The sequence below is a fragment of the Muscardinus avellanarius genome, assembly GCF_963383645.1.
Source record: "Muscardinus avellanarius genome assembly, chromosome: 3".
NCBI lineage: Eukaryota > Metazoa > Chordata > Mammalia > Rodentia > Gliridae > Muscardinus > Muscardinus avellanarius.
The window spans coordinates 93,077,356-93,092,621 of record NC_137788.1 but is presented as its reverse complement, the minus strand read 5'-3'; the positions used below and the strand labels follow the sequence as shown (position 1 = coordinate 93,092,621).

General features: G+C 34.5%; 1 protein-coding gene across 3 annotated transcripts; it reads right to left on the bottom strand.

Moving 5' to 3' along the window:
• Positions 1-5,978: 5,978 nt before the first annotated feature.
• LOC308261182 (pancreatic alpha-amylase-like) lies at positions 5,979-14,032 on the bottom strand (the record flags this gene model as incomplete). Of its 3 annotated transcripts, none has more annotated exons than XM_080692927.1 (10): positions 5,979-6,168; positions 7,516-7,641; positions 7,752-7,870; positions 9,244-9,343; positions 9,438-9,560; positions 10,271-10,404; positions 10,984-11,214; positions 11,980-12,177; positions 13,372-13,518; positions 13,865-14,032. In XM_080692927.1, the coding sequence occupies 10 exons, from the start codon at positions 14,030-14,032 to the stop codon at positions 5,979-5,981; spliced, it is 1,536 nt and encodes a 511-aa protein (XP_080549053.1). The 3 variants fall into 3 exon arrangements, with proteins under 3 accessions (XP_080549053.1, XP_080549054.1, XP_080549055.1); XM_080692928.1 differs by having other exon boundaries at positions 11,149-11,214; XM_080692929.1 differs by lacking the exon at positions 10,984-11,214.
• Between the last annotated feature and the right edge of the window lie 1,234 nt (positions 14,033-15,266).

Sequence of the window (15,266 nt, the reverse complement as noted above, 5' to 3'; positions counted from 1 at the left end):
AAAACAATTTAGGGAGCCCATGAATTGTATAGTCTTGTTTTTCACTGATCTAACAAAATATCTGAAGCTATAAAATTCATTTTAAAAGGGGTTTATTGAGCCTCTCTTTGGGAGGACCAGTAATCAAGGATAGATCACTGACATTGTCTCAAACGAGAGACCCATGGTGAGTGACATCATGGTGAAAGCTCAGAAGAGAAAGATTATAGCTGGTGAGGAATTCAAGGGTCAGGCTTGCTCTTTTATACCACATCCCTCTCTAGGGAGCAAACAAAGATCAATGACAACTTTCTTAAACTCTTAAAAGGACAGAACCTTCAATAATGTCCACCACTTAAGGGTCAAAGTCTACCGACTCTCACATCACCACAATGAGGACAAAGATGCCAACACATGAATCCCTGTGGGAAAATCCACATCTAAACAACAATGTGAATTTTTTTAATTTATTTTTTATTGGTGCAATATATTCATACATCATAATGGTATAAAGAAAATACTTTTGTAGACATACATGCACACATCACCCAATTAGCCCCTACCTGATCCCCACCCCGTTCCCTCCCCTTCCCTCCTTCCCATGCTTGCCTTAGTGGTTGACATCTAGTTATATAGCAATTTATCCAATATTAACAATGATAATCTCACATAACAGTTTCATTTGTCTGATACCAAGCTTTTGATGACTTAAAGCTAACATTTCAATATTTCTTTTTGCTTTCTTTCTTACCAGATAATATTTTTTTCTTTTCTTTTTTTAGGTGAAACTATCATACATTTATTTATTTATTTTTCAGGAAAAAAATCTATCCTGATATGGAATATGGACTCAAGATACCCAAAATAATCTTGAAGAAGAACAAAGCTAGAAGATGTATATTTTCTGATTTCAAACCATATAAAGCTACAATAATTGAAACAGTGTAGTACTGTTCTAAAGGGAGATATATAAACCATTGGAGTTAAATAAAAGCCTAGAAATAAATTCTTCCATATATTGTCAAGTTATTTTTGACAAGGTTTCCACAAACATTTGGTGGAAGAAATATTTTAACTAAATATTGTTGAAAAATAATAATTACATGAAAAAAATAAAATTGGACCCTTACCTAACACATATACAATATTAACTCAAAATAGATAAAATGCGTAAATATAAATCTTAATACTATAAACTTTTGGAAGAAAATCTGGGTCATAAAATCTCACAACATTGAAATTGGCAGTGATTTATTGGATATGATTTCAATGGCACAGGCAACAAAAGGGTAAATAAACTCCCTAAAAAATAAAAAAATATTGCCGGGCGTGGTGGCGCACGCTTGTAATCCCCGCGCTTGGGAGGCGGAGACAGGAGGATCGCTCAGGTTCGAAGCCAGCCGCGCGCGCTGGCTTAGGAGACCCTGTTTCTAAATAAAAATATAAAAATAGGTCTGGGAGTGTAGCCCAGAGGTAGAAGGGCTTCCAGGAACCCCAGTACCACCAAATAATAATAATAATAATAATAAAATAAAATAAAAAATAAAAAAATATTGTAAATCCAAAGACAATGTAAACAGAGTTAAAAGTTACTGATAGAATGGGATAAATATTTCCAAATGCTATACCTGAAGGTATATTAATATTCCAACTAGATATCCTAAAAATTAGCAACAATAAAAGCAAACAATACAATTTAGAGATAGGTAAAAGACTAACATAAATAGTGAATCTCCACAGATAACCAATCTTAGTTGTCTGTTGGATGGAAAAACTTGTTTCTCTGGTTCTGGTATGAGTTACCTATTTCTTCTTTGTAGTTAATCTCTTTGAGTATTTTCTCTAGCACTAATTTTGATGACATAAATTCCTTCAGTTTCTGTTTGTCGTGGAAGCTTCTTATTTCCCCATCTAATTTGATAGAAAGTTTTGCTGGGTAGGAAATTTTTGGCTGGAAGTTGTTTTCTTTCAGAGTTGGAAATATGTTACTCCAAGCCCTTCTGGCTCTCATGACTTGGTTTGGGAAGAATGGAGTGATTCTAATCGGTTTGCCTCTGAATGTCACTTGTCTCTTTGTTTTTGTTGCCTTTAAGATTCTCTGCTTGGCTTCCACAGTGGTCATTTTGACAATTATGTGGCGTGGGGATCCTCTTCTCTGATCCTCTCTAAAGGGAGTTCTATAAGTTTCCTGGACCTGTGTATTGACCTCTTGCTCTACGTTTGGAAAATTTTCTGCTATTATTTCCTTGAAAAGATTGTCAATGCCTTTGGTTTCACCTTCTTTTCTTTCCTCTATTCCAATTATTCTTAGGTTAGCTCTCTTAAAATGGGCCCATATTTCTTCAATGTCAGATTCCTGCTGACGGATTTTTTTTTTCTAAATTAGAAACTATGCATTCATTTTTTGAATGATCATCTTCTAGGAGCGAGATTCTATTCTCCATGTGGTCTAAATGGTTGTTTGTAATTTGAATTGAGGACTTTACTTCATTAATTGCATCCTTTATCTCTCTTTGGCTCTCTCTGAATTCTTTTCAAAACACCTCTATTATTTCTACAGTTATTTTCCTGATTTGATCTTCTAGAAATCTCTGATTTTCTGTTTTATCGGGTTCTGATGTTGTGGGGTTGTGGGCATTCATTGCTCCAGTATTATTCCTCTTTCCCATGATTTCAGAAGTTTGTGCCTTCTCTGGGTTCTTCCCTGGGTCACTACGACTTCACTTAAGGTGCTGTGAATCTCGAGTCTATGGTATCTCAGTTCCCACTACTCCTTTACTGGGTTGTATCGCAGAGTCTCAGACCCTGGGAGTCAATTGAGGCTGCTTTAGACCATGGGGGGTGCCAGGTTGGGCGTTCTCCTATGGTGTAATATCTCTGCCACCACCACTCCCCCATTGGGTCAAGTCCCTGGGAGGACAGTACTGGGATTTCTCCTCTGGGGGCCCCAATTTGACTCACTGTTGAGTGCGCAGATGGTGCTGTCGTGGACTCGATGAATTCGCTGCTGCTGCCGCCGGTAGCAATATGGCGCCGCTGTTGCGCCCTCGGCCGTGAGGCTGGCGTATTTCTTTTCTGTTTTTGAACTCCACTCTGAGTTCCGCAGCGGCTCACCTTGGCTCGCTGTCCACCGCTCCTCTCTGGAGCCTGGTGGGCTATTGAGTGCATTGGTCTGGTGCCCTCCGGTGAGCTCGCCGCTGCCACCGGCAGTAAGGTGCTGCTGCAGCGTCCTTGGGTGTGAGGCCGGCGTATCTCCTCTCTGGTTCTGAGCTCCGTTATGAGTTCTCTTCCTCTGCGGAGCCTGGTGCTGCAAGGGAAAATGATGCCCGCCGCTTTGCGCCACAGCTCCGGCTGCAGCACTGTGGTCTGGTTTCTGGTGTCTTGTTTTTCCAGCCCTCTTTTTCTCTGTCCCTTGAAATTACCTTTTTTGTTTCTCTGTTGATGGTGTTTTCTGGCTACGAAAGGTGCTGATTTTGTGGTAATAGAGATTGGTTGTTAGCGGAGCTCGTAAGCCCCGCTTTTCTCCGTCGCCATCTTCCCGGAACAACAATGTGAATTTTTGAAGTTATATGTGTTTTTATATTTCTTTTCTGTATTCTAATACTAGAGATTGAATACTAAATCTGGCTCACACTAAGTACTTTACATTCAAATTACATAACTAACCTCAAATTTATGATCCTACATCCTAAACTTCATAAGTATCTAGGATTATAAGAGGCAAAATCTGGCACAATATATAGATTTTAATAGTAAATGAAGTCTATGGGACCTGATAATCTGAGTAGAATAATGAAGAAGGAAGGAAAATATGGCTACAACAAACATATAACCATAGCATGGCATCATTCACACACGTAGTTGAATAGAAGGAGGCATTGTTTTATAATATAGATAAGAAAATTCTAAGAGCAAATGTATAAAAAAATGTTTGAGTGGCCATAAACTAACCAAATTCTCCCTCATATTAAAATTTTTCACCAATAATGATGTGTTATAGTTAGATATAAAATTATTCCTGAATAGCTCATGTATTCATGTTCAGAGTGGATATAATTAAGTCTTGAGTGTTTTGGGTGGTAATTAGGCAGGAAGGGTATGGGTGGAGAGATGGTCAAATAGTATGTGACCTTGGGGCCTGTGCTTTGTCCTTGAATCCCCTTGCTTATTCCTTCTTGCTTCTCTGGCCTTTGAGCTGTGAGAGAAGAGCCCTTGTGCTCTTGTTCCCTCAGCTTCCTATCACCATGCTCTGAGCTCCAAAAAACAGACTAACATAGAATGAACTCTGAAATCTTAAAAAAAAAAATGTGAGCAAATAAAACTTCTTTCAAATTGTCAGGCCAGTTGTCTTGGATTGCACCAGTAAGAATATTAACTGAGAATCTGCAATATTTTGGGAATACAATGACCACATAGAGGAAGGAATGGTCAGTCAAGTCCAAAATTTATTTCTGACCCATTTGGAACAGGATGTGTTTCTACTCATTATACCATTAAATCCTGTGACTCCTGTCCATGAAATCTAATGTATGCCTCTTCAGGATTTTCTGCCATATAGCAAATTAGGCACAAAATGATGAGACTCCATTTTCCCTGAACTGCTTTACTGAGTCGTAGAAACCTATATTGACACAAGTGCTAAGAGACTGTTGTCCTTGTTGCTTATCTGTGCCTAACTAATCAATTTTATTAAACTTCTTTGTGTACTTTATATTCTATATAATAAAATTCTAATGAATTGTAGAATTTGCAGCCAATATGCTTTGGCTGAAATACTGATCTATACACTATAGATCTGTTTCATAGTGGGGAAATATAAATTGAAAGGGGAAAATAGTTTACAGTGTATGGATTGTTCTTGTACATGCATACACTGCTTAAGCATAAAAGTAATTGAGATTTATAAAAAGCCCTATGTAAGAGTCATGGTAAATTCTATATTAAAAGTCAAGATAGCCAGGCATAGTGGCACATGCTTGTAATCACCGTGCTTGCAAGGCGGAGAAAGAAGGATTGTGCAGGTTCAAAACCAGCCTCCCTGGCTTAAGAGACCCTGTTTCCAAATAAAAATATAAAATAGGTCTGGGAGTGTAGCCTGGAGGTAGTAGGGTTTCCAGGACCCCAGTACCACCAAAAAATAAAAAACTCAAGACAAAGCAGAAAAAGGAGCTAGAAAACAAAAAGGGAAAAACGGCAGGATATCATTTCACAAAAATCTCTAAACAAACATGAACACAGAAGGTAAAAAGAAGAACAATGTATTAAATAACAGTAAGTCAAAGCCATAGAAAAACATGTTGAGAAAAGAACATAGAAAAAATACAAGATTTCTACTGATTTCATATAACAAAAATTTATAAAGTATATCTTTAGCGGGGCGTGGTGGTGCACACTTGTAATCCCCATGCTTGGGAGGTGGAGACAGGAGGATCGTGCAGGTTGGAAGCCAGCCTCACTGGCTTAGGAGACCCTGATTCCAAAATTAAAAAAAAAAAAAAAATAGGTCTGGGAGTGTAGCCCGGAAGTAGAAAGATTTTCAGGAACCACAGTACCACCTATATATATTCTATCTTTAACTCTACTAATTGCAAAAGTGCTTGAAGTGTGGAAAAACCAAACAAATGAGCTACTTTTAGAAGGAATAATCATAGTGTCCTGTACCCTAACTAATAGAAACACTCTTCAAGAATTGCATAAGAAAACTAGACTAGAGATGGTGAGTAAATGCTGTTAATTACAACACCAAATTTGACAGGTTGCCTCTCTGAAGCCTTAGAATTTCCTTTATCAAACATAAAATGTAAGTCTTCTATAATATAGTAACATCTTGTCTAGAGCTATTTTATATTTGTATAATTATATGTTATAGTTAATACTGTTTTGACTATTTCAAGAGTACTTTTGAATTCTAATAAAAGTTAAGGAATGATAAGAATTAATACATGTAGAAGAAAAGAAACACATTTGGTTATGCTCTCTAAATGTATTTAATTTGAACTTTATAATTTGGCTTCCACATGGATTGCAATGAATGGGTCTTCAGCAGAGTTGCTAATGGAAAAGTGAGCTTTGCCATCGCTGGAAACATGGACTTGAGATCCTGTGCAATAGTTATCAACTTTATCTCCAGAAATGACATCACAGTACGTGCCAGCAGGAAGGCCAGTTTGCAAAGTGGTTGAAAGTGACCTGCAAAAGGAAGTTCAATGTGTCTCTTCAGTTCAACACAGGCAAATGCAAGTGTGCAGACTCTCCAAAACAAATAAATGGCCTCACTTGACCCTGAAGAACTCAGAGCAGTCAAGGTCTCAAACAAAAGAAAAGCCAAGCCCAAAGTTCACTTCAGTGCATGTGAATAGCATTCTCAGGACCAAATGCAATCTTATGGAAGACCTCAGGATTCCCTAGTCAGTGGTGAATATTATGAAACAATAAAGATTCAAGAATATCAGAGAGAGAGAGAGAGACTGTGAGAATTGCCACACTTAGAATAACTTATCTATGTAAAACAAAAAAAAAATTCTCTTCTGAACTTAGGGAAATATTAATTGCTTATAAAAATACAAAATTTATGTTTTTTAAAGACTAAAAGAATTTGAGATAGGAGTAAAAGTAATTTAACATTTCGTTAAAAAGTAAATAATTTAAATACAAAGGTGTCATATATGTATACTTAATTTTCCCTACCAGCAAAGAAAAAAAATTAGAAATTTATGACCTAATTTGGCAATCAAATATATACTTTATTTTGAGGAGTAGTTAAAATAATATTTAGAATAAAATGCAAATTCTACATGAGTAGAATTTGCCTTTGAACTGCATCATTTCAAAAGTTTGCAAAGAAGTTTTCTAAGCAATAAGTTTGGGATATAAGGGAATCAATAGAAGAATAGGACCTAATTGACACAAAGAAAAGTCCAAAAAATGGGAAGGTTTAGAATAAAACAGAAATTCTCCTGAGGAACATTGATTATTTCTTATACATGTATTTTTAACAATCTTATCTGTCATGGGTGCACAGAAAAGTGAAGAACATATACCAAATGTGCAAATAGAATCATAGTTAAAGTACAGAAATCTGTAGAAAATTAAAAAAAGACATTTCAGTACTAAGTAACAAATCATGTTCTTTTACTGATTTAATAGTTTTCTTTTTAACTATTGGTGTACTTATTGTTTTGTATGAAGTGAACATATAACTATACATTCATATATACAGAATTCTCTAATATGAAACATAAGTATACATGCATTTATAATTATAAATCATACATATCATATGAAATTATACAGTAATTCAAATGATATTTCAAGCATTCATAAAATGATCTCTGCTTAAAACTAAAAAACTTTAAGAAACCAGCAGAAAAAAAATAAGAGGAAAAGAGTCAACATTTTTCTTCTAAACTTTTCTGATTTCAATGAATTCTTAAGCCACTGGCAAAAGGATTGGTCAGATATGAATAAAGTCAATGAGGAAAAGTATAGAACAAGAATACAGTAGTATAAACAAGATTTTAAGTGCTATCTACTTACCAGTCATCATTGTTAAAGACAATGAATCCTTTGTTTCCTCTTCCAAAAGCTACCTGGTTGCTGCCATTGTCCCACCAGTTTGTAAAAGCCTGGCCATCAACTACATTTCTGAAGGCAACCATGTTCCTAAAAGCATGAAATAATATTAAATTATACTACCCTTAAACATCAACATGCTAATAAAAATGATAATGTAAGTCTCCTCTTAGAGGCTATCCCTCCGCAGGTATCCTCACCTTATTTGACGCCACCGATGTTCACAGACCCAGCCATTGCCACAAGTGGTGTCTGCATTAATAGTTACTTCTTTAGTCACTCCATTATTATTTGGTGGCCCCATCCAATCATTAACATCCTTAATTATTGAGAAAAAATATTAGAATTTTAACATATTTGTATATTCCACTTTCTTCTCTTATAACAAATTGTTTTTCTCCTGCTACATTTTCTGATTTTCAGCATCTTGAAACATATGTGTTGGAGAAAGCCAAAATCCAGGATTACCAGTGTAACAAAGTTATATGATAAAAAATGGGTAATGATATGAGTTTTTATGATATAAACATCTTCCTAAAAGGTAAGGCTTTAGGAATAAATAAGAAAGGGAAACAATTTATAAGTCCTCACAAAAAATAAAGGAGTTAGTGGAAATGCCAGAATTTGGTTCATTGTATTTATTTATATTTTTAGCCTTTGGTGCTGGGGCTTCATTTAAGGGTACTCTGTCTCTGAACTACACCAGAGCCTTTTTCTACTCTGAACTTTGAAATATGGTCTCTTAAGGATTCTGAGAATATTGAACTGCAGTGCTCCAGTCTACACCACCCAAGTTCTAGTAATATAAATGTGCATCAAAATTCCCAGCTAGACTTTGGTTCATTTTCAAAGAGTACATTCCAAATATTAAAGGTACTCAACAAGAATTTAAGTTGCCCTACAGGGTTGTGGCATTTGCAAAGGGAAAAGAATATTGAAAATTTTAAAATAAGACTGTCTAACTTTCTGCTTTAGGTATGAAGAGGAATTTCTGCTTTAAGTATATTTTCTATGATGTAACATCAGAAATTGTAAAGCTACAAAGAAACCCACTCCTAGATATAAAAATACCTTCATATTTTTAATTCTCCATTTCTTAGTAAAATTACTATTAATATCAGTATGTTTACCATGCTTCCTAATATTTTCCAATTTTTACTTTTCTGGGATTAATTTGAAAATTCTAATCTTTACGTATCTTTTGAAAACACACACACACATATTATTTTCTTACACTTTTAGGATAGTTTTTCTATTTAACTTCACCTCAATATAATCAATATGTATAGAGTTTCTAATAAAGTGTTTAACTCATATTTGTACTGTAAAAATACCCATGCTTTAATTTCTTGTTAAATATTAGCAAGTATAATCCTGATACTTACTGTATGAGTTACATGCTTAAATAAAGTACACATTTTCTCCCTGAACCTTGCTCTTATTCATAAAGGTAGGTTTCATATATTGATATTATGTTTAGGTATTTATTACATTTATGAAGCAGGTTCATACTCTTTGATGACAAGAAAGATCTAGTTTGTATTTTAATATGCTTTGCATTACTAAAAATAAATAGCATTAGGACTACAGTTAAATGCTTGAGGAATAAATATCGAATACAATAAACTAGTGAGAAATCAAAACAAAACAGACTCCTTAGAGAGACTAAGTTTTAACAATTCTAAAACTTACATTTCCATTTTGAAAATATCTATCCCAACGGTAGCTGGACATGACCCGTGTAAATCCATAAGGATGAGCAAGCATGAATCCAACTGCCATTTTATACATTCTGAAAGTGACAAAATTATATTGTAAGAGAAGGACAGAATATTTTCAGACTTTAAAAGGCAAGTTAAAAGAGAGTAGCGCATGCTGTCCCCTACCTGGCATCCCAGAATGTAAGAATAGATGCTCCTCCAGCTCCATGTCCTCTTTGATTGTCATGGTTGTCCACAAACACCAGGGCTCTGTCAGAGGGCATGAAACCCCAGCCTTCTCCCCAGTTCCTAGTAAAAATAACAGTATATGCATATGAATATTTTCTTTTATAACAGATTTAGTAAATACTCTAATTAAATGATTATTTTATAGAATTTTTTATTTCATATATACATGTAAATATATATATATGTCATATAAACATATGTAATCTGAAATGTATTCCATGCTTATATACACCTAGATTTCTTGTATTTTCTAACAAACATATAAAATTTGAGTTTTAAGAAAAAAATTCAATTAACTTTTTCATATATATAATTTAGGTAGACTTTAGGGGGTCATTTTTCAAAGCAAAGTATATAGAAAGTCACACTGGCTTAAATTGCATCTTTGCTATGGTATCACTGTAACTTAAGTATTTTAATATTTAAATTAATTGGATGATATACCACACATAAATTCCATACTTATGCATTTGTGTGTATAAATAATTTCCTTCTAATTATTATCTGACTCTAACAAGGCAAACATTCAAATTTAGTATATTTATACCTAACATAGATTAAAATATCTAGCTGATGTTTGAGTTTTCTTGAATAATTTCTTGATTTATATTCTAAGTGAAAAGATTATTAATAGAAACTGGATGAACAATAATATTTAATGATGAATTATTGATACATGTCTGAATAAGCAGTTTCAAAGAAGATTTTCATACTAGAATAATATACTAATAGATCTAAAAAATATTTTTTAAAAATTATATTTAATTTACTTTAAGTAGGCCATCTTCTCTCCACTCCATTTGCGGATTACTGTGCCCAGTTTTGCACCATATTTGAATTCCGTCACGCGACCATTTCCATAGTACTCACTACTTGAAATTGCCTCACCACCCAGATCAATTACCTAGTAAATAGATAAGATAAATATCATTTAATGCAAGTACCCTACAATATTTCAGCAAGTGAATTAGAATTAAGTCAAAATAGCTTTAAAATATTTATGGTACTTGAAATGCTAAAATTGATTTTTTAAACCTAGATAATTATATTTTTGAGAAAGTATGTGCCACAATTTGGTAAAAAAATAATAAGGTGACCTGTTGTAAGAATGGTGACCTTACTTAGTCTTTCACATAAGTTATAAGAAGAATAGCTCACACATAGCATAGGCTAAGATTCAAACTCATACAGACCTACTTGTGACAACAACTTTGTGACTTCCTACCTCTCATAATGGTCTCTGGGGATTTAGTAAATGGAACACTGAAGTCTGCAATCTAAAAGAATTCTCCACAATGCCATAGAACCCACTGTGGTAAAGAATTACATGTGTTACATCTGAGAAAAAGAGGCTAAAGGGTCTTGCTCTACATAAATGACTCAGGTCTTCACCAAGAAAATGGGATATTTACTTAAACCTTACATTTAATTTCTAAAGAACAAAGTGATATTGCTTTATATGCATATATGTGCATTGCTGTACCTCCTGGAAAATGAAGGGTTTGCTTCCTGCAGAGAACCACTTTGTGTTAAGGTTATGCAGTTTATCCAAAATTGCCTTTATGTCTCCAGGCCACATGTGTTTAGAAGCATCGAGTCTGAAGCCTGCCACACCAATATCGATGAGATTGTTCAAGTAGTCAGCAATCTTGGTGCGCACATAATCTTTCTCCAGGGCAAGATCAAGGAGACCAGTCAGACGGCAGTCTCTGACCTGTGGGGATAAATATCTTGGTATTAATTAAAAAGTATATCATTTCTCAAATGAAAATCTATTTGATGATTCATTCTTTCTTTAATAACATGTATAATGCCTTCTTTAATTGGGGAAGTCAACCTCATTATACGGGTGTATCTCTGAAATAATTTTCAAGTATAAAAATGGAGAAGGTAAAAAATAAAAAACATGAGCTTTTTAATTGATTGGGAGAAATATTTACTTTCATATATATTATTTTAATGCTAAATATATTCCTGAAGTATGCATGCCTGATCGCTAGGATTCATCCCCAGCCCTATTATTGGAAAAATATTCTTGAATATGGATTTGATTTTTTTCATGAGTCACTAAGGGCGCCGACAGAATACTGTGTATGTAAATTTAAAATCGTTGTTCAGTATAAAAATGGACAATATATGAAAAAAGTAGATTATGTTTATGACACTCTGGGTGCAATATTTATTTATTTATTTGTTTGTTTGTTTATTTATTTATTTATTTATTTATTTATCTTCTTGTGGTGCCAAGGAGGGAGCCCAGGGCCTCCCACATGCCCTACATCTGAGCTATATTCCAGCCCCATGATTAGGAAATTGTTCTGAATATCAGTTTACATTGTATATTGTTAAGCATTTAGTCTTGGCTACCTGTTTTCCTAAGAAATCTAAACTAGTATTTCAAATGATATCCAATTAGCTACAGGGCATATTCAAAGACACAGATAATTCTTCAGTGGATCACTATTTCAAATATAATTACCTGATAAGCATCACTGTAGGTCTCAATGCCACCACTTGAACTTTTACATTTACCATCATTGAAATCCCAAGCAGAGTAAGGAACTCCTGAAAACTCCCTGTTTTGAGCATTATAGTAAGATCCACAAGTGCTGCTTGTTCCAGAACCTGCACCTTCCCCACACATGTGATTAATTACAGCATCCACATAAATACGGACCTGAAAAGCAAGGGGTCCATGTCAGTTTGACTTTAGGGAGAAACAAAATGTTATGAACTAAACTTTACAGAATGTTAATCAAACAGCAAAATATTTCTTTGTTCTTTTTAGCTTTCTCCCTTTTGGAGAGAAAGAAGGTTATTTAGGGGAACAGAAGGTTATAAATATCCACACACCCAATTAATGGTGCCCACTAAACAGCTTCCCCCTTCGTCGCCTTTTATTGCACAGGTCTTTGAGATTAGCATTGGTAAAGGAAATTCATTTTCTGCAAGAACAAAATCAACTGTGAAAGGAAACTAACATTGAATAAAGACCTACATTCTCATTTATTAACCAAATATTTGCATACGTGATAAATGGAGAAAATCTGAAACTACCATAATTATGAAGAAATTAAAAGATCTACTATTAGAGAGGTAAGAGTCCATTCAGACAAGAGAGATTAATCAGTTTTGAAATTTCAGTGAGTCCCAAGGAGTAAGATGCAATTCAAGTTTCTTACTAACTAGAAACTGAAGAGAGAAAGAGACATGGTATGTACTTGTCTCTCATTAACCTGCACGTTATAGAGAGAAAACCTGGCTACTTAACATAAAAAAGCAAGCAAACAAACATTATAAAGGATGGAGAACAACACCCAGGACATATAAGTGGGTCCCCATAAATTACAGAAAATGACAGCAGCTACTGTAGCAGGAATTTCTAATTCCTAACTAAAAAACTGTTTTGAGAGACTGTGTAATGTTATAAAAGTTGAGTACATAGAGATGTTTTGGTTTACAACTGAACACCTTGTAAAATTTTAATGGCAATGGAACATGAGATAATAGTTTCATTGGAGTTAAAGCAGAAGAATAAACCAAAATGTAAATATATTATTATTATTATTATTATTATTATTATTATTATTATTATTGGTGGTGGTACTGGGGTTCCTGGAAGCCCTCTATCTCCGGGCTAAACTCCCAGACCTATTTTATACTTTTTTTATTTTGGAAACAGGGTCTCTTAAGCCAGCGCAGCTGCCTTCGAACCAGCGCGATCCTCCCTTCTCCGTCTCCCAAGAGCAGGGTTTACAAGTGTGCCAGCAAAATGTAAATATTTAAATTGAAATGTTTCTGCTCTAAAAGAAAATGACAGGAGAAATCTTTTTGTATATAATATTTTATAAGGAAAAAGGAGTTCACTTACACCAACGTTGTTGCATCGAGTCACCATGTCTCTGAATTCAGCTTCATTTCCAGATCTTGTGCATAATTTGTAGCTAATTGGTTGGTATCTTTCCCACCAAGGTCTTGAAGGGCTGGTAACTATAAGATTTTCATTGGGTGGAGAAACCTACAAATAAAACAATCTTAATCAGTATCACAATATGGTTTACTTTATATCATTCGAGCCTCTAGCAACTAGTAAATAAAGAAAAGTTACCTCTGAAGCTTTGCATATGCAGATGCATTCCTTAATAACCACTTAAGATTATTAGCAGCATGTTGGAGATGTCCAGATAATGTCTCAAGCAAAATATAAAGTTGCAGACAATACTAAATTTTTCTCCCTGGGTTAACTATTTTAGAGTATTTATATGTCAAATAAAATGTTCCTACAGATATACAGATACTAACTTTAAGAATATTTATTATGAGCACAATTAAACCGTGCAAGTTCTGCTGTGAACAAAACCTACCTGAACCCCTCCAAATCCTTTGGGAGCTAAGTACCGCTCACATTCCTCAGCAATATCAACCCAGCGCCATTCAAACAGATGGACGATGGATGTCCGGCCGTAAGCAGTTTGTGGGGAATACTGAGCCCAGCACAAGCCAATGGCTGAGAGCAACAGGAGGAACTTCATTGTGCTTGAAGTTGTCTGGGTTCTTTCTAGCAGCTATTTATATGCCTGTAAGAGAGTACGTGTAATGAAATAAATGTTAACAATGTAAAAGTTAAATTTACAAAGTAAATGTTAACATGAATAAATATTTAGAAAACTATTCATAATCTGAAAAGTGTTATCAGAAATAATGCTATCTCAACAGGTGATGAACAGCTATAAAATCTCCCAGGAAAATAATCTAAATGGCCTTTTACAATTTAATGGTTTTTCTTTTTTAAGAAATATTAGCCTTTTTAACCATTTGCACTTGATAACTATAAACAGTCTCTATGAATATAATATTTAATTTGTATTAGCTTTTTTTTCTGATGTCCTTCCCTAATCATTGCTTGGTGTGGTAGCCATCTTACATAGCACTGCAATTGTAACTTCTAGACTAGTCTCACCAACTTAGTGATATCATGACCAACTCACTCAGACCTTGGTTAAAAAAATAATAAAATGTATATGCGATTTTATCTTGAAGGTAGAAGGTCCCTGCATTCCATTCCCAGTACCATATATAAATAATCAATGAATAAATAAGTTCAAAAATCTATTTATATGCAAATGCACAAGGGTTTTAGAAAATGTTCCACCTTATCTCCATCAATTATATACTTAATAGCTTAGTATATTTCCAGAGTAGAAGGATTTCTGCTACAGCAGTTGGTTTTGTGATGTATTGTTGGCTTCTCCCCATTGCCAATTACCTTTTATACCTGATAGAACCATGAATGAAAAATTTCTATTATTCCTTGTTCTCATTTATTGCAGTGAAATTTTATGCCAGAATTTAATGGCATACGTGGCAGTGATTTGACCCATCCAAGAAATACTGAGTGTCCTGATTGCTGAGCATTGCAGGTGATGTGAGCGATGTAATGGTGAACAAGACTAGTGGTTGTTCTAAGACAACTTATATCTTGTAGAAAGAAATAAAATGTTCAAGTAAATATGATAATAGGCATAATAATAAGAGTGAATATAAAAATAATATGAAATAGCAAAATAATAAAAATCATTGGCTTTTCTAGATAGGAGAAAGAACAAGAATAAAAGCCTACTTAATAAAGCTAAGAATACTCAAGCAACTTTTTGAAGTCTTCAGGGCTGAAGCATGTTTTCAAATGGGAAGGTAAAAAGAAAGGAGATCAGAGAGGTAGGGCAGGCCATTGGATGATATGAAGGATGGAGCCACCGAGGCTCTAGA